Source organism: Coregonus lavaretus, assembly GCF_964263955.1.
Source record: "Coregonus lavaretus genome assembly, chromosome: 26".
In the NCBI taxonomy this organism is placed as follows: Eukaryota; Metazoa; Chordata; class Actinopteri; order Salmoniformes; family Salmonidae; genus Coregonus; species Coregonus lavaretus.
Window position 1 is genome coordinate 10,735,478 of NC_140013.1, and position 20,122 is coordinate 10,755,599.

The following is a 20,122-nucleotide window of genomic DNA, read 5'->3' on the forward strand; positions in this document are numbered from 1 at the left end:
ATTTTTGACATGTGTTTTTCTGGATTTTTTGTTGTTGTTATTCTGTCTCTTACTGTTCAAATAAACCTACCATTACAAGTATAGACTGATCATTTATTTGTCAGTGGGCAAACGTACAAAATCAGCAGGGGATCAAATACTTTTTCTCCCTCACTGTATATACACTGATGGCCTTTGCCATACTGTAAAGAGGGAGATTTAACAGAGTACATGTACTGTCATTGAGAAGTAGCCTATTGGGACAGTATCATCACCTGCAGCCAGGGAAGGCCCCTGTCCTTTGTGCTGTCTAGAGGGGGACTGAAACCTAACCATGACATTTTTATGGAGGGCGTATATGATACAGGCGTGTATGTGTAGAAACCTGAGATTCTGATACGAGCCCCCATGGAATTACATGTTACTCAAAACTACCGGCTGTCAGCTTCCATCATATACTGCAACCCTAACCCCCTCCCACACACACACACACACCACTCAACACTGGAGAATTGATTAACCTCTCAACATAGATCTGGAGCCTCGTTGCCACCCAGCCCTCTCTCTCACTCCCAGCCTGCAGAAATGACATGAGTGCCCTTTAGAAGCTGTGACATCTGCGGGTTCCATTATTCTCCAGAATGGAGTGAGCTCCCCTAACAGGTACAAAAGTAATAAAACTGCTTTCGATTTTCAACTCCATCGCCTCGAGGCCCAATCCAGTGACTCTGTGCCCTCTTGTGATGGAGCAATCAGCCACACACGGTTATGAATGTTGAGATGTGACTGACTGATGCTGCTCTCTCATGAGGAAAAAGAAAAGGACATTTCATGGTGTTTATATTAATATTTAACCAATGGCTGGCTGGCAGCCATTTTGAAAGCCCTGCATTCTCTTCTATCTGAAGAGGGGAAGATGACCATTGATACATTTGTGTCTTGTTGGTAGTGTTATTCCCTGTCTCACTCTGGATGATTAGTCTAAGGGCAGAGGTCAATCTCAGGCTGGTCGGTGCTGCAGCAGTCAGTCTGTTGTGCTGGATTATCAAGTGTGACATTAGCCCGGAGGGGTCCGTTTTCCCCCGGTAGCAGAGTAGCTGTCCTTCCATGGCACATTCAGCAGGTAAGGGACCGGGGGAAATCTATTTGGCATTTTCTTCTGCCAGGGCCACAGTGGTGCCCTCATAACTCTTCTGGGCACAATTGTGAAGAAGTGATTTATCAGCCTCCAAGGCTGAGGGAATTCTTAAAGAGCCTACAGGCTACTTCCACTGTCTGGATTTCTATTTAACTCTGCATAAAAAAGAACTGCCATGGAAAAGAACACTCCTGTGTTAACTTGTTGTGAAGTATTGAGTCTCCAGGGCATCTCAATCAAGTTGTTTATGGGACATTTTATTGACAACACTAGTAATGTGAGCAGATTGGGTTGGCATAACGCCTTGGTAACCATGTGAACCTCGTGCTCCCTGTTTGCTGTCGCCGTGAGATAAGCACTAATTACTTTTGGGTCATAAAATCATCCCCTTCCATTTTTATTGATGTGGTCCATAACTGTATCACACATGATGATTGTAGTTATTAGACTCCACCGACAGCCTGGCCTCACATCTGCCCTGCATAAAGTTTTTCCTGGCAGTTTCTGTGACCTATGGACTTCAGTTTAGTCATTAACTTCAGTTGAGCCAACCACTCTCTGAGAGGTTGGCTCAAATGGAGAGTATCTCACAGCTTTGTGCCACACAAATGAACCAACCGAGAACCACGTAAGTAGTTTGCCAAGAGTTCAAACTTGATAGTGAAATCTCTGCATTGACTAAAGAACTTCTGCAATCCTGAATGTTCTTCTGGAGGATATGAAAGGAATACTAAGTATAGACAGTTGGGTCGATGGACTCTGACAGGTGGGATTGCAGATTGCCAGTGATGTGTATTGGAAACATCCTCCACACTGTTCTACTTCCCCTGGAAGGAGCTGTCATTCCTTTCACATATCGACATTCCTTCCGCCCTGAAGCATGGCAACATGGGAATTAGTTATGAATGACAATGAGAAAACTGCATCAAAAAGTAATGAATGCAAGAAATCTCTCTAAATCAGAGGTATTCAAACATTTTTAGCGGGGACCCCATTTTCTTTAGCCAGAATTTCTGGGGACCCCATTTTTGTCCCCCAAGAATTTCTCGCGACCCCACCCAAAATCTAATGACACAACCTTCAAATTTGTAAATTTAACATTTTTGCATCAACAAATAACCTTCAATTCATTACATCAAAATGAAAAGAAACCAATAAATACAATTATCTTTCTCAAAAATGTTTGTATATTGTCCCATACAATAATCTGTACTCTTAAGTTTTTGTTTTGTTTTTGGCGACCCCACTGAAGTTCCCCCGCGACTATCAAAGATCTGACTGCCTCAGAAACCTGTGCCCACTCTGAAACGTTATCTGACAGGCTGCTGCCCAGTGTGCCGTCAATCACTGAATAAAAGCGAGAGAAACTATTATACTTTACTATACTGTAGAGATGACAGACAAACAACCAGGATTGAACATACAGGGCCTACATGACCAGACAAGAGCATGTTTCAGACTAGTTTAATTACACACCCTCAGCTTTTGTTGTATGATTTTCTAAAGGCAGGCAGAAATTGATAATGTCAACATCGATGGGACCGAAAGACTACTCTTTACTGTTTTCATTTCCTATTCAATAGTCCGTAATGTGAAAACATCCTCTGTTTTCAGCTCCTAACCCCCTTTAGAATGGTCTGAAGTGTGGAACCGCTGAGTCATAATTCATAAGAGTGATTGCTACTACAAAACGATTAGATGGCCCAGAAAATAACCGCTTGGCCATTCGGGTAGTTGCCTCACTTTGGGAGAGCCATTCAGCTACGCGCCATCTGCGCTGTCTCTCTCAATTCCTGGGCAGTCATTCAGAACTCTATTTGTAATTACTTATATGAATAAACCATCAGGGTGAACTCAGGTGCTCACCCAACACTGAGTGTACTCAAAGACATCCCACCCTTGATGATAGTTGTTTTTAAAGATGGCACCTTTACTGAGTGCATTGAAAGCATGTAGGCTCCATCTGATAACATACTATAGAGGTTATGTTACTGTGAAAAATGCTTTGAAATGAATTGCGTTGAGTATATGTGTTATAGTCCCGTGTAGCTCAGTTGGTAGAGCATGGCGTTTGCAACGCCAGGGTTGTAGGTTCGTTTCCCACAGGGGGCCAGTATGAAAATAAATAAATAATTAAATAATAATAAGAATTCTCACCTCATTTCGGAGTGTTGTAATGCGGTGACACTTTCCCACCCCAAACAGGTTGGGCCGCCCAGGTGACAGGTGGAGCCCAAGATGCCTGTGGAGGTGCCACTCCCAGCCGGTAGTCATGGACACTGTTGTCCCTGCACCACAGGAAGTGACATAATGTCGGAAGAGGATGAACGTCGAGTCGCTACCCAGTCTGTGAACAGCCCCTTGGGATTGGACCTTATCCTAGAGCACACTGAGCCGCTACTTTCCGAGTCCCACTTCCTGCCTCTACTAGAGATCAGTGAGGAGCCCCAAGACTGTCTGACACTGGGAACCTACTTGATCCAAGATGGAAGCCCTTCTCTGGATGGATGTGTCCAGTGAGTGTGTATCTGTTAAGCCCCTTTCTCAACTCCTCAACACATTTGTTTTCTCTTCTGACCCCAATGGGGTTTTCTCAAGTGTATTTTCTGATTTGACGGATTAAGACCTAATTAACATGGACAGTTAATTAATGGAATGTAGATTGTATTGATCAACAGCCGATACTGCAGTCTCTCCTAGCAGAGAACCATACTACCCTAAGCAATGTGCTTTTCCGTTTATGAGTCTGGCCTTTTGTTTGTTTATCTCGCAAAGGTTGGAAAGAAAATGGGCACTATGGCATGAATTCATGAAGGAGTACTGCTCTCTCGGCGACTGGCTCCGATTGGCTGAGAAGTCTGCCGACTCCCCCAGATCTGCCCATGTGCTCTTTGTCACTGCCAAGGAGGAACTCAAGAAGTTTGAGGTAAAAGAGACCAGATCAGACCATCTAATGGCCATCTAAAGCCCCATGTTGGTGTTCATGTCCTCAGTCATTGTTATTACAAATTTAATAGAGATGTTATTACGGAACTGTTTTGTTCACCTGTATAATAGAAGAACAAGTATCTCTCTTTTGTTCTATCTAAACCCCCAGCTTTTGTGCTCTCCCCTTCCAGAGCCTGAGGACCCAGGCTGGGGCTCGGCTGGTGCAGCTGGACAGCCTGACCCTTAGGAACAGGACCTTAACCAGGCTCTTTGATGGGGCCATGCGTTCACGCCTGATTGGCATGGCCAGGGACTGTGGTCAGCGCTGGGACCGCCTACATGGAACCATTGAGAGTGTCTGCCGCAGACTCAAGGTAATATGTGCAAGATACAAGATACTCCCTTCCTCCATCACACAGATATCTAAGACAGTGAATATAGGGGACGCTATATCCGATTTCTCCCAAATGTATTCAGATGCCAGCATTGCTCGGAGGACAAACTGCCTTCACCTCTCTTGGCCTGCAATTTTTTATTTTCTCCTCTTCCCCCCTCTCTCGCTTCACGTGCTCTCTTTCCTACCCCGTCTCCTCCTGCCCCTCCCCCAGCACTGTGTGTCCCAGCGGGAGGAGTTTGAGGGCCAGAGGGAGGAGATGGCTGTGTGGCTTGCTGACATGGACCTTAGGCTGACCGAGGTGGAACACTTCTCTGGAAGGGACACCTGTGACAAGATGCGGGAGCTGCAGGTAACGGACCTGGCCTAGGACTGTACTGGACAGGACTGACCAGCCAAGTAATCTGACCACGCAGTCAGTGGTCCTCACTCATGCCTAACATAATTTTGCTATGCATCTGCTTTACCTGGTCTTTTATCTGTAATTCCCCATTAACTGTCCCTTTCACATTAGCCTGACTTGCTTCTACCTGATTCCAGTACCTATTCTTATGGCCTTTCCCCTGGTAAATGTGTCCTCCCTGATTGGCTGTGCTGTGTGTGTGTGTGTGGCCTCAGAGCTTTCAGGAGGCAGTGGGGGAGAATGCGGTGCGTCTGAACGGTCTCCTGGAGCGGGGCGAGGCGCTGATCCAGAGGAGCGAGCCAGAGGATGCCCAAGACATCGAGGAGGGGCTGCAGGAGCTGCTGGTCTACTGTGCCCACGTATTTGAGGGAGTGGGCCGTCTGCACACTCGCCTGCTCAGCATGAGACTGGTAGGCTCTGCTTAACCTTTATCTTTAACTGCACCAGCCACTCTAAGGCCCTGCTTTTCTGCACAATTACGTCACTCTTCTTCTAAGCTTCTGTCCACCGTTCTGAAAGGGCTATATGGATTAAAGGAAGCTAGTGAAGAAAGGAGAGGTGATTTTGGGTTGTGGAATATGCCCATTTTTCTCTTGGCTCTGATCAGCTGTTCCAGGCCAAACACTGAGAACCACTCTACCATTAGTGTGTTTTATAGCATCCTTATAGTTATTCTCTTCCATTTATACCTCCTCCTTTCCTCCTTCTCCCTATCTGCCCTACCTCAGGTGTTTGAGGATGACTGGGTACTGACTCAAGCCTCTGACTCCGGCTGTCCGTCTGAGATCCTGTTGGAGCAGGATGGAGTTTTTGAGAAGAGCAGTGCCCCAGACCAGCAGAACCCCCCCAACCTGGACCACATGGTGCTGGAGTGGGACCCCTCCGTTGACATCGGGGGCCCCGTCTCCCATGACGACGCTGACTTGTCATATTTCAGCGCCAACACAAGTAGGCAATGAAATAATTTACTATGGATTTAAAAAAGGTTAATGACGCTGATGGAATAATCCACTTGTTCTATCCTCGACTATTGTGATGCCATGACAACATTTTAAATGATTAACGCTGTCATTGTTTTCGATGTGTGTCGGTGAGGCTTGGCACCAGATTTGAGGTGTGCTTGTGTCATTCAAACAGATAGAGAAAAGCCATTGGCCAGAGATGGTGTGAAGAGGCGGACTTACCTCAACTCCATAGGCTCTCAGTCTGAAATAACTAACAGAGCAGCAGAGGAAATGGTGAGTAGACTGAGCTCCTCCTACGGATCTGTATTCTGGCGCTTCGCTCGGCCACACACAGGTCGACATGTTTTTGCAATATTATCAGGAATGTAAACTTGTGTTCAACCGGCAAAGGAATTTGAATAATTCATTGGACAGTGTATACTGAAGTATGTGCATCCACTTGTCAGGGTGAAACAAATGATCCATTGAAATTATGATGAGGCACAATGTTCTTCAGTTTGATTAACAAGGAGTTATTGTGTGTGCTGTGTGTGTGAGAGAGGTGGAGAATGTGTGTGTGAGAAAAAGCAATCTTAGCTCTCTGTTTCTAGTTAAGTCTAAAGCCAATACTTCCATTATCATCGTTGTCAGTAGCGAGAAGTTTTGTTTTGCTGGTCTGACTAATATAGTACTGATTGTGTTGCACTGCAGTTGAACTCCAAACCAAAACCCATTGGAATTAATAGTGATACAGTAGTGTAGGACTGATTTTTAGCATCTGATTAAGCCAGCAATATAAAGACATCAAAGCCTCTGAGGGTTTTTGCATATTAAAGCAGAAAATCTCAATGAAATGTGTTTGTGTAATGTTACCTGGAATTAACTATCTATCCTCACTTGGTTGTGGCTGGTGTTTCCAGAGGCCGGAGAGGAGGTTTGAGTATGCAGGTCCAGAGTTGTTCTCACCTTCCACGACCCAGAGTGTCCGAGATGGCAGACCTCTACTCTCTGGCCACTGGATGACCTCCACGCCCGACGGACCCTCCCCGGAGCCTGTAACCTTTGACCCTGCTCGCATCAGCGCTTGGCTGGGACAGACGCACAGCCACACCGTCCCCTCGGTCCAACAGCACAGAGCCTGCTCCAAGGCTGTCCAGACCGACAGTACTCGGAAGGTACGCCTTAAACCCAGTAAAACTCCTCTGCCTTTTAACAAACTGATCTAGTGTCCCCTCTGACCCATAAAAGAATTCATCATAGTCTCAGTTAATTGGTGGAAATAATGACTTAGACAGAAACCCTCTGATCCTTTGAGGACATTCGACTTGGCCCACACCCAAAAAATAATAGCCGCTGCAGTCTGAAATGAGTATAGTTGGAGGAATGAGCTGCTAGCAACAGTAGCCTTCATTGAGCAGCATACTGCATCACTTGACCATCTTCGCATCTGTGTAGCTTTCTGGAACGGCAGAGAAATGTGCCCTGGAGCCTCCACAAGACTCCTGACCTTCCACACTGATTAGGTTCTGCTTGTGTTCCTCTTTAGTACCATTGATCCAGAGAGGAGCATGTACAGTGAGACATACTGTACACACAAGTGTTTGGGTCTATGCAGACCTGCTTCGTGGAAAAGGCTCACTTTTACTGTGAAAAGCTCTAGCAATCGACTTTTCCATGCAGTATTTGCAAAAATGCATGGAGAATTCACTGCAAGTGGCATCATGGAAAAGTCAATATCCATAGAATCATGTAAATCTAATTTAGTGGTCCTCTGTAGCTCAGCTGGTAGAGCACGGCGCTTGTAACGCCAAGGTAGTGGGTTCGATCCCCGGGACCACCCATACACAACAACAAAAAATGTATGCACGCATGACTGTAAGTCGCTTTGGATAAAAGCGTCTGCTAAATGGCATATTATTATTATTATTAAATCGAACACTCAGTGTTTTGTGTCATTGCATGCAGCTTTAAATTCATTGCCCCCTATTTTGGGTGTCAAATCGCCTACAAAGTGTCTATTTTATACATTGTTTCGCTCGTAAACAAATCAATAAAATGGTGATTTATAAATGTATCGGTGTAGCAGAGGCTACGTTTTTAAGTGTCACCAAAACAGAAACGGCCGAGGAACATTTATTTCTAATTAAGCTGTCTGAAGCCCAGCCTGACAAAAGCATTCTGTTCGCCAGAGGGGGACACGTCCATAAGAAAGTGAATCGCTGTGCTGATGGAAAGCCTGATTTCACTGCAAAGCCTCAAACCTTGTAGAGGAACCATTTCCATTTCAAAGGGGCTCTTGTCATTTCTTTGCGCTCGTGGCTTAATTGTCAGCTTTACAGGGACGGCGGAGAGCCCTGGCGTTAACTGGCTTTTTAATGTCTGTTGTAATTGCAGGCGAGTGCATAAAGACAAGACACAGCATAGGTCACGAGCGCTCGTCAGAACCCAGTGAGTGGATTAAGGGAGAGGTGCTGACGAGGGGCTGATGGGTCGGTCCCATGAGAGAGGGGGTGTGTGTGTGTGGTCTGTGTGTGTGCGCGCGGCAACCTCATTGGACCACATCTCTAAGTTTCTTTTGATTTACAATTGGCCTTTGTTGCATAGAGACACTGTCATGTAGAATGGTTCTAGCCTGTGCCGTAACCCAAACTGCTCTGTGTATATGTGTCAGCGTGCTGGTTGCTCTGAGGGAAGCCACAGTCTCGGGGACATCCCCGTTCAGACACACCCCCAGGAGCTGTGTTTGGCCCCCTGCACCTCACAGTCATGTGACCTCCAGCTCCAGTCTGATAGGATGACTTGTAGACTTCAATCAAACCCACAGGTAACAGTATCACATTATTTATCATTGCCATAACTGTTAATGGCAGCTTGTAAAATGAAGTCTATTCATCTGTTGTGTCTTCAATGTACTGAAGATGACAGGTTGTATTCAGATCACAGATCACACTAAAAGTTCAAACCTTTGCCAGCTGCCTTGTAAAAAGTTGTATAGGCCTACAGAGCAGAGGCCAAAATGAATGCATCCTCTGTCGGGTTGGCTGTGTGTGTGTATGTGTGTGTTTGTACACAATCCCTCTCTCTGTTGATTCCTCTGTTTCTCTGCCAGTCTCGAGAGGAAGAGCCGCGCTGCAATGCCTCATGGGAGGTGGTTCATAGTCAGCAATGGTGAGTAAAGTCTTATTCACGTGGAAACTATGGCTGCCTTTAAACAGGCAGACCAATTCTGATCTTTTGCCCAATTATTTGTATTTTGACCAATCAGGTCTTTTGCCAATAATTGGGCAAAAGATCAGAATTGGTCTGCCTGTGTAAACACAGCCTATATGTTTTAATATTCAATGCTTTGGTTCAACTTATTACTGTACTATCATCGTTTTTACTTATTATACATAGATACACTGCAAATACCTGTCGTGACATTTCACATTTGATATTCCAATCAATACCAATTAGACTGTGATAGCTAATCTCACTTCTCCATGTGAAATTTTAAACATCACACACTCCCAGTCCCCAAGGTCAAAAACAACCCCTGACTTAAATGATGCTGAGACTGTAATTCTATCACACACCTTCTATCCATTTCCCCACTCCTCCTGTAGGCCAAATGAGTGCCCTAACAGACAAACCCAGTGCAGCTCATGGGCCGTGTGGGTACTAGAGACTCTGAGGAGCCCAGTGTTCCTGGTCGTCCTGCTGGCTGTGTTTCTAGCCCTGCTGGTCTGGTCCACAGCACTCCTCATGGACCCAGAGTGCCACCGCTCCAACTCCCTGGCCCGCTCCTTCCAACTGGCTCTGCGCTACGTCAACGGGCCCCCGCCAACCTGAGGGACAAAAGTGTCCCAGAAGGTTGTCACAGGGGGCACAACAAACCCCTGGTGAGCCCGGAACACACCTGCTTTAGGGGGGACAGTCCCAGAATGCCTTTGCATTTCAAAGCCATGAGTAAGGCATTAACAAGGAGGCCGTATGAGAGATTAAGAACTATTGGGCCCAATCAAAATGTGGGCTTGGTATTTATTATCTGAATCCCTGCACCAGCCTGCTGGCAGAAGTGGCTCATTACTTAATAGGCCTCATTTATAACGATCTCTAATGGCATTCGTAATATGTCTTACTGTACCATGGTAGCACTTTTGTTGATGGGTTTGTAACTTATTTATGTGGTGACTATAGTCTATATGGAAGACTTAATAACGGCAAATACTTTGAGCATTTCTCTTTGGGCATTTGATAAGACAGTACAAATTATCTGTATATCAATATGTATTATGTCAAATGTATTATGTCAAAGCTAAAGAGAGCTTTCAATTTATCCTGCACTCTATATTGTGAGAGCTTGGGACTAAAAGGTTATATCTGCATTTTAGTCAAAATTGAGTTATTGACAGCCTTGTTCTGATCAATGTTCTTTACCTATATAGTACTCTAAATACCCCAATGAATGTTGTTAAATTCAAAAGAATACAAGATAAACATTGCAGACACCTTTCAAACCAATGAGGGTTCGGAACTTTAAAGCCAATTATCTCCGAATCATCATCTTTTTGCAGATAGATCGTTATAGTCCCAAGCTCTCGATTTCACATGGGGTTTCTGCAAATGAATGATACTGAATGCCCGAGTTCAGACTTACTAGGGAGACTTGCAGAGATACCTCATGTGTAAGTAATGTGTAGGTCAATGGGATAGGTGACCTGGCTAATGCACTTAGGATACATTATCAGTCATTTTGTACTGCTTCTGTGCATGTGTGTGACCTTGTTTGCATGTGTGAGGGGTTGTTAGTATATAATCAATGCATTTCTTTTATATCTGCTGCGATGCCAAAGGGGTCCAGCTGGAAAACAATCAGCCAAAAGCAAATGCATCTGAGGCCAGTGAAGACACAGTGTAAGCCTCTAAACATAATGTATGTGTTATGTAATAGTTAATGGTCAACGCTTCTATTTTGACACAGTGGATGCAATCCTGGATCTCATCTATACAACGTAACAAATGTAATGTCAAAGTCTAAGAAGTGAATTAAAAATATATATTTCTACTCCATAATATTATGTGAGGTACCTGCACCTCATCTGAAAATGTTGGAATATGCCTGCCTTATACTTGTGTGTGTTTGTGGGGGAGTGTTTGCACAGATTTTGGATTGTTGTCCGTCCAGTGTGTATCAGCGTGGAAATGTAGCAAAGCGTAACAAATCAGATGCTTGAGTTTCTTGCATTAATGGATGATTTTTTTTTATCTTCCCCTTTATACAGTAGAGGGGATTCCTGTTTTTTATGTGGAGTTCCAGATCTGTACATGCATCATGAAATTAAAGACCAGTGTGAGAACAAATCGAGGGGTATATATCTATTTTTCTTCTACTATGGAATGTGTGTGGAATGGTATGTCGTGTGATTCTGACTTCGCCATAGTGCGACGGCCAGCAAGTATTTGAGCTAGTGGGTGAACTGAAAGGGGGTTTTGTACTGGCGCATGCAAAAAATGCGCTCAAGAATGTTTCAAATTCAATTAGTGCGCAAATAAGTTAATGTTGGAAGAATTTGCAGATGGCCTTTCAACACCATGGCTTGCCAGTGAACGTGGATTCTGATGCATAGGTTCAGGTATGAATAGCTAAAGAGGAGACCATAGTCTGATAGGCCTTCACTAACAGGGCCACTCAGTTCACCCATGCTAATGAGGCAAATTGCAATGTATTCATTCTATGCTGTTTGGTTGGTTGCCCTTTTATCCCAATGACTCGCAGAGGGGGAGACGATATAGAGAGCAAAATGCCTGTTTGTGTGTGTTTGGCACAACTGTTAACAATATATTTTAGGACCTGCGTAGAGACTGAGGGGCACGGCGCACTAGATTGGACTCTGGACCGTGATATACTGCCGGGTATCTGGTGCCACCTGCCAAATGACTGTAAAAACAGAACAAATAAATGCTGCTATTTTCCCTTGAAGGACGAGCATTGTGGGCCCAGGGGAGAAACGGGTGTCTGCTCAGGCGCCTGAGTAAATGAGACTTGTCCTCCGAGACATTCTGAGTAAACTGACCTTTCCAGCTGACTTCTGATGTACTTATCAGAAGCACTGACATGGTGATGTACTGCTTGCACAGCAAGTGTGCATACTGTAAGAGCCAGTGTGAATAATGTCTTTATTCCCCTGGATTTATGCCAGAATCCTTCTCTAACTGTAAAGTACTGGCCAATGTTTTTAGGCCAATCTAGTAAATGCTGAGATGAAAGGACCTGTTGTTTTTCTTTGTCTGTGTGTGGATATGGTTCTCTGAAGCAAAGTGATTTGTTTTGCTATATTCCTGCTAGAGCACCAGCAGTTCATTTCAGAGCCCAAAAATATTAATACAAACTATATATATATATATATACAGTGGGGGAAAAAAAGTATTTAGTCAGCCACCAATTGTGCAAGTTCTCCCACTTAAAAAGATGAGAGGGGCCTGTAATTTTCATCATAGGTACACGTCAACTATGACAGACAAATTGAGCATTTTTTTTTCTGAAAATCACATTGTAGGATTTTTAATGAATTTATTTGCAAATTATGCTGGAAAATAAGTATTTGGTCACCTACAAACAAGCAAGATTTCTGGCTCTCACAGACCTGTAACTTCTTCTTTAAGAGGCTCCTCTGTCCTCCACTCGTTACCTGTATTAATGGCACCTGTTTGAACTTGTTATCAGTATAAAAGACACCTGTCCACAACCTCAAACAGTCACACTCCAAACTCCACTATGGCCAAGACCAAAGAGCTGTCAAAGGACACCAGAAACAAAATTGTAGACCTGCACCAGGCTGGGAAGACTGAATCTGCAATAGGTAAGCAGCTTGGTTTGAAGAAATCAACTGTGGGAGCAATTATTAGGAAATGGAAGACATACAAGACCACTGATAATCTCCCTCGATCTGGGGCTCCACGCAAGATCTCACCCCGTGGGGTCAAAATGATCACAAGAACGGTGAGCAAAAATCCCAGAACCACACGGGGGGACCTAGTGAATGACCTGCAGAGAGCTGGGACCAAAGTAACAAAGCCTACCATCAGTAACACACTACGCCGCCAGGGACTCAAATCCTGTAGTGCGAGACGTGTCCCCCTGCTTAAGCCAGTACATGTCCAGGCCCGTCTGAAGTTTGCTAGAGTGCATTTGGATGATCCAGAAGAGGATCGGGAGAATGTCATATGGTCAGATGAAACCAAAATATAACTTTTTGGTAAAAACTCAACTCGTCATGTTTGGAGGACAAAGAATGCTGAGTTGCATCCAAAGAACACCATACCTACTGTGAAGCATGGGGGTGGAAACATCATGCTTTGGGGCTGTTTTTCTGCAAAGGGACCAGGACAACTGATCCGTGTAAAGGAAAGAATGAATGGGGCCATGTATCGTGAGATTCTGAGTGAAAACCTCCTTCCATCAGCAAGGGCATTGAAGATGAAACGTGGCTGGGTCTTTCAGCATGACAATGATCCCAAACACACCGCCCGGGCAACGAAGGAGTGGCTTCGTAAGAAGCATTTCAAGGTCCTGGAGTGGCCTAGCCAGTCTCCAGATCTCAACCCCATAGAAAATCTTTGGAGGGAGTTGAAAGTCCGTGTTGCCCAGCGACAGCCCCAAAACATCACTGCTCTAGAGGAGATCTGCATGGAGGAATGGGCCAAAATACCAGCAACAGTGTGTGAAAACCTTGTGAAGACTTACAGAAAACGTTTGACCTGTGTCATTGCCAACAAAGGGTATATAACAAAGTATTGAGAAACGTTTGTTATTGACCAAATACTTATTTTCCACCATAATTTGCAAATAAATTCATTAAAAATCCTACAATGTGATTTTCTGGAGAAAAAAATTCTCATTTTGTCTGTCATAGTTGACCTATGATGAAAATTACAGGCCTCTCTCATCTTTTTAAGTGGGAGAACTTGCACAATTGGTGGCTGACTAAATACTTATATATATATACACACACAGTGGGGAGAACAAGTATTTGATACACTGCCGATTTTGCAGGTTTTCCTACTTACAAAGCATGTAGAGGTCTGTAATTTTTATCATAGGTACACTTCAACTGTGAGAGATGGAATCTAAAACAAAAATCCAGAAAATCACATTGTATGATTTTTAAGTAATTCATTTGCATTTTATTGCATGACATAAGTATTTGATACATCAGAAAAGAAGAACTTAATATTAGGTACAGAAACCTTTGTTTGCAATTACAGAGATCATACGTTTCCTGTAGGTCTTGACCAGGTTTGCACACACTGCAGCAGGGATTTTAGCCCAATCCTCCATATAGACCTTCTCCAGATCCTTCAGGTTTCGGGGCTGTCGCTGGGCAATACGGACTTTCAGCTCCCTCCAAAGATTTTCTATTGGGTTCAGGTCTGGAGACTGGCTAGGCCACTCCAGGACCTTGAGATGCTTCTTACGCAGCCACTCCTTAGTTGCCCTGGCTGTATGTTTTGGGTCGTTGTCATGCTGGAAGACCCAGCCACAACCCATCTTCAATGCTCTTACTGAGGGAAGGAGGTTGTTGGCCAAGATCTCGCGATACATGGCCCCTTCCATCCTCCCCTCAATACGGTGCAGTCGTCCTGTCCCCTTTGCAGAAAAGCATCCCCAAATAATGATTTTTCCACCTCCATGCTTCACGGTTGGGATGGTGTTCTTGGGGTTGTGCTCATCCTTCTTCTTCCTCCAAACACGGCGAGTGGAGTTTAGACCAAAAAGCTCTATTTTTGTCTCATCAGACCACATGACCTTCTCCCATTCCTCCTCTGGATCATCCAGATGGTCATTGGCAAACTTCAGACGGGCCTGGACATGCGCTGGCTTGAGCAGGGGGACCTTGCGTGCGCTGCAGGATTTTAATCCATGACGGCGTAGTGTGTTACTAATGGTTTTCTTTGAGACTGTGGTCCCAGCTCTCTTCAGGTCATTGACCAGGTCCTGCCGTGTAGTTCTGGGCTGATCCCTCACCTTCCTCATGATCATTGATGCCCCACGAGGTGAGATCTTGCATGGAACCCCAGACCTAGGGTGATTGACCGTCATCTTGAACTTCTTCAATTTTCTAATAATTGCGCCAACAGTTGTTGCCTTCTCACCAAGCTGCTTGCCTATTGTCCTGTAGCCCATCCCAGCCTTGTGCAGGTCTACAATTTTAACCCTGATGTCCTTACACAGCGCTCTGGTCTTGGCCATTGTGGAGAGGTTGGAGTCTGTTTGATTGAGTGTGTGGACAGGTGTCTTTTTTATACAGGTAACGAGTTCAAACAGGAGAAGTTAATACAGGTAATGAGTGGAGAACAGGAGGGCTGCTTAAAGAAAAACTAACAGGTCTGTGAGAGCCGGAATTCTTACTGGTTGGTAGGTGATCAAATACTTATGTCATGCAATAAAATGCAAATTAATTACTTAAAAATCATACAATGTGATTTTCTGGATTTTTGTTTTAGATTCTGTCTCTCACAGTTGAAGTGTACCTATGATAAAAATTACAGACCTCTACATGCTTTGTAAGTAGGAAAACCTGCAAAATCGGCAGTGTATCAAATACTTGTTCTCCCCACTGTATATATTATGTGGTATGAGCTAGCCTGACTCACATTAGTTACCATCGCTAACTGAGTTTTGAGACGGCTCCTGATGAGGACTGCTATGATCAGGCTGACTATCGAGGTTTGGACTTCAGAAGGAGCAACTGACCTTGCAGAAAGAGGGAGTGCATTGATACAGACAGTACTATGAGTCTCTGCGCTCAATAAGGGCCTTGCCTGAAGTTTTCCCACTATAAATCACATATAGCATCACCAAACACTTTTTAAAAAAGTTATACAGTATCTTACCTCAACTTAAGAGAAGCAAAAAATATGTCTGAGTTAATGTGAAGCTGATGTCTTACTGCTCTCTTGAACAAGGTAGCCAAAATTCAACAGAGCTCTAACAAGGAGGCCTTGTTAGCACTGTAAATAAGAAAAACAAGTTAATTGAATCACAACACAAACCAAACTGCACAAGCCCTTGGGCTTCCTGATTTGTAATCCTTTACTTTATTCCATCCTTTGCCTTGAATTTTATGGCTGATAAATTGTCAGCCATAAAAGTATCATATAACTTTCTCATATCACATATTTAATATTTGCGTATTTGTCATATAAAAAGAGTACATCTACATGTACATTTTTTATAGTATGAATCCAGAAAATCTCCCTATGTATCAAAACTGTGACCTGATAGTGAGTGTTGTCATGCCGACGCCAATGTCATGCTGGCTCACTTGGCTAGTCGTCAGGATACTTAGTGAGAGTAACTCTTTAAGCCTGCTTTCTGCACTACACCCAGTGTGTTACAGCTAAGCTAATGAAAATCCCCAGCATTGGAGGAATACACACTTGTTGACCTCCTGAGATTTCGAATACAGTATTTACATTAACCCCACCTGTGGAAAGAGGGTTTTCACATCCACTACGGTTGGCAGAGGGACTGACAAACAAAATAGTGTGTTTCACAGTTGTGTAGCTTTGGCGTTCCCTAGATATTCTGTGACAGGTCCCCTCCCCTGTGTCACAATGGAGAAATCCATGGTCGGTCCCCATCGTATCTCTGCCCTCAGCCTAGCACGGATGTGGGGAGATAATGAGATGGCATGCAGCTAATCGACAGAATGGATTACCATTGCCCCCCCTCCCCAGAGGGAGGCTGGCACAACAACAGCCGTGATTGAGATTGACAGGTTGTGCACACATAAAGAGATTATAGAGAAATCCCTGGGAAGGCATCACTTCAGGACAGGAGTGTTGTAGTATTGGGTGGCCACGACAGCTGCAACTCAAAGGTCTCCCATGCATGAGCAGCGGCGTTGGCGTCGACGTGGCCTCCGCCATGAGCGACACATTAACCAGTAAGCACATCTAGAAAGGTCCACTTGCTGTGTGTGGACCGTTCTCTGGGCATCCAGATGAAGTATCTAAATGCATTCTGAACACAGATGAGGGGAAAGTGCCCATAAGTGACCTACAGGTGGGGATGGATGGACGTGTGAAGACACAGTCATGGCATCCATTTTGGGGCGGATGAATTCTGAAGTGGCAGTTGGTTTAGGTATGGGATGATAGTCTATGGTTTAACCAATCATTGGTTTGTTTGGTTCTAGGAATTTGATTGGGATGGTCTGACAACATACAGGAAGCAAACCACCTCCCTCATTTGGATAGCTAACCAGAGGTGTGTTCCATATTTGCCTCATCAGTGAATCACAGTAAATCAGCGAGTCCATCAGAGAGTCACCATTGTCAAACAGTCAGGTACTCCATTGCTTCCTCCCTGCTCTCGATAAGCACTGAATTCAGATAATAAGAAAGAAAGTAGATAGGAAAAAGATTATGCATTCCACCTATTTTCCTCCAGGGCAGAAAGTGCAAAAAAAGAGAGCGGTACCCTGGACCGTCACGATCTGTTTCGGAGGAGAGTGTGGCTCAAACCTAATTACACAGATTAATGTCCCGTGGAAAGTGCCATTACCTAAATGGACCCAAAAAGAGAGAGTGACGAGCCAGGGTACCACCAGATTAAAATACAAATATATCTTTGCAGTGCCTTGCTCTCTCCTGAGTCAGATGGATAAGATTTTGAGCACTCTTTAAGTCCAGTGCATAGGCTACTTCAGTTGACAATGACTGTAAGCCCAGATAAATTCCCCCTCCCTATCGCCTCCCCTCTGTTTTAATTCATCTGAATGGATGTATTGTGAGTCATATTTTGGGGCTGGCCGAGGCATGCATCAAAGCACGGGCATTGAAAAGTACCCCCTCCTCCCCCTCTCTATCTTTAACCCTAACTCCTCCTCCATGGTCTTCCTGTTCTTCGTCATTGTTTCTGCAGTCCACATTGATTAAATGGAAGGCTTAATCCTAACCCCATACATTTATAGACAGTGACGTCAGCCTATTGTAAATCTATTTGAAGTAAATGAAGTGGCTGCAGATGCTATTCGATTGGCTGCCAGCGCCTCCGAGCCAGGGTGTTTACGGCTGCGTGTCAGAACACGTGCTGGTCATCAGGCTGCAGAAACCAACTTCTTAAAATAAGACCTTGTCGCCCTGGATAAGAGAGCGGGAAATGGAGTTGACAGGTAGTGTTGTGAGTCTGACACGTCCTTCAGCTGAGCCTGTCAGAGTTAAGGCACCCAACCCCCCCCCCCTCCACTCCAACCCTCTACACACATACAGATGCACCCATACACACTCTCACTCACACACACTTGCTCATTGATGTACACACACAAACACTTGCTTCCTGATGCACACACACAGCAGGCGTGCACGCTCAAGTATGCACACGCTGTCGCCAGGCGTTAGGGAGGCTTCACTTAAATGTGTTCACACTGAAATCCCTCCACCGCTTGGGGGACATTCGATTTTATGTTTCAGTCCCTGTAGAGGGACTCTGCTGGCTGTGGGATGTCTGGGTCTGAGAGCAGACAGACATCCAATACAGAATGCCAAAAACTAAAGCCATTAATATGATACTGTTCAAAGCTCCCATCCCTTGTAGGTTGGCACTTCATTTGTATTGTCTGTGATGGTGGCAGGTAGCCTTGCGGTTAAGAGCGTTGGGCCAGTAACCGAAAGGTTGATTCGAATCCCTGAGCTGACTAGGTGAAAAATCTGACGGTGTGCCTTTGAGCAAGGCACTTAACCCTAATTGCTCCTGTAAATCACTCTGGATAAGAGTGTCTGCTAAATGACTGAAATGTAATGGTGCATCTGAATGAGTGTTATTTACGATCAAGCCGTTGAATGGCAAATATGTCATTACCCTACACACACGTCACAAGGCGACAAGAGCCTCTCCAGGCACAGACAGCTTTCCTTCTGCCTGTCTGTGACATCCAAATGACATTGGGCTTCGCTCACTCGAATAGCGGGTGAAAAGAATGTATTCTCTGATTGGATCAGCCAGTGGTGGAGGGGAAGGAATGATGAAATATTTCAGGCACGTTGGCTCCAAGCTGCCTAAGCTGGTCAGAGGCAGAGGCATGGCAGAGCCAGCCGTTCTAGCTGGTGATCCCACACAAAAGACAAACACCCCACTCTGGGGCTGATTGGCCACCCCCAAAAGAACATCTATATTAGGGTTACAGGGGAGAGCCCACAGTGTGTTGTTGTTGAGGAAGCTTAGATGGTAGATACTCCATCTACTGTAACAGAGGGGGTATCCATCCACCCTCGCAAGCCATGCCCCCAAATGATTTATTGAGCCAAACTTTGGTGACATTCTGAATTCCCGCTTCAGCTAATGTCTGCACCTTTCTTAAACCCCTTGATGCACCACGCAACACCCTCCCCTCCCCGCCATGTAAGGAGATGATTTCACATGGAGCCATGCATGACATGGGGGTGGCTCGGCTGCACCGTGGCCTCCTGTGCCCTTAACCATAAAGCGGATGCCTAGCTGACTCTAAGTCAGCAGTGTAGCCTAGCCTGCACAGACAGAAACGCTGGCATCCTCCACAAGGAAATGAAGGCTCAGGGAGCGAAAGAGACCAAGTCCTCGCAGATGCACTGTCTTCTGAAATATTAATAACACAGCAATGCTTTTCCAGTGCAGAGCACAATTTACTCTATCCAGGGGACAAATGTTGTCCAATATTAAAACAGATAGGCACAGACAAATATGATGTTAGTATCCATACACACTGCCTGAGCACACAGCACAATGTTCCACTGCATCCTCCCTCTGCTTTCTCCCCATACACCTTCATTTGTCTTCTGTTTTGCAGTCTCACTGTATGGCAAGCACCTGGCCACTTGGCTCTCCAACATGGCTGAACAATGCTGTAATAAAAGGGCTTTTCCTCTGTATTTCATTGGTGGTGGACATTGTGATGGGATGAAATAAATTGACATTTCAATGTACAGTTCATCCACTCCAGGTGTCAATTCTTCTTCACCTTGAAGGTTAATTGTTCCCAAGTCACATGAGTTCAAGATGACGATACAAAGCAACGGTTCGCTGCACATCAAAATTATGGGAATGGGAGCACATGGGAGGATAACCTGTCCCAAGATTACGCGATTTTGCGCTTTAAAGCGCACAATTTTACGCATATCAAATGCAAGTGGCTCTTCGCTCTGACTGGGCAAATTACCCAGGGAAACAATTCCGAACCGTACTCTAACCCTCTTAGTGGTGGGGTTTTAGGGGAGGGGAGGAAAAGGGGGGGCTCCATGGTTGCTAAGGGCAACGGGGTGAGATAGATGGGCTGTATTTGCGGAGCCGCAGCTGCGCGTCTGTTAATACCAAC

General features: G+C 44.9%; 1 protein-coding gene across 2 annotated transcripts; it reads left to right on the forward strand.

Annotated features, from left to right (window-relative positions):
- The first annotated feature begins 993 nt into the window (after positions 1-993).
- Positions 994-11,123, forward strand: LOC311102186 (uncharacterized protein). Of its 2 annotated transcripts, none has more exons than XM_084143436.1 (12): positions 994-1,102; positions 3,417-3,633; positions 3,893-4,043; positions 4,237-4,419; positions 4,654-4,791; positions 5,058-5,252; positions 5,571-5,790; positions 5,980-6,080; positions 6,707-6,961; positions 8,458-8,610; positions 8,896-8,954; positions 9,392-11,123. In XM_084143436.1, exons 1-12 carry the CDS (start codon positions 1,087-1,089, stop codon positions 9,615-9,617), a joined length of 1,914 nt encoding a protein of 637 aa, XP_083999562.1. In that variant the 5' UTR covers positions 994-1,086; the 3' UTR covers positions 9,618-11,123. The 2 variants fall into 2 exon arrangements, with proteins under 2 accessions (XP_083999562.1, XP_083999561.1); XM_084143435.1 differs by having other exon boundaries at positions 1,017-1,102; positions 3,323-3,633.
- Positions 11,124-20,122: the final 8,999 nt, after the last annotated feature.

What these genes read in the sequence shown, in the direction of transcription:
- LOC311102186 (XM_084143435.1), top strand. Translation starts at nt 3,356, where the DNA reads ATGCCTGTGGAGGTGCCACTCCCAGCCGGTAGTCATGGACACTGTTGT. An exon ending in ACAAGATGCGGGAGCTGCAG is followed by an intron (nt 4,792 to 5,057) that starts GTAACGGACCTG and finishes GTGTGGCCTCAG; the next exon opens with AGCTTTCAGGAGGCAGTGGG. An exon ending in GCCTGCTCAGCATGAGACTG is followed by an intron (nt 5,253 to 5,570) that starts GTAGGCTCTGCT and finishes GCCCTACCTCAG; the next exon opens with GTGTTTGAGGATGACTGGGT.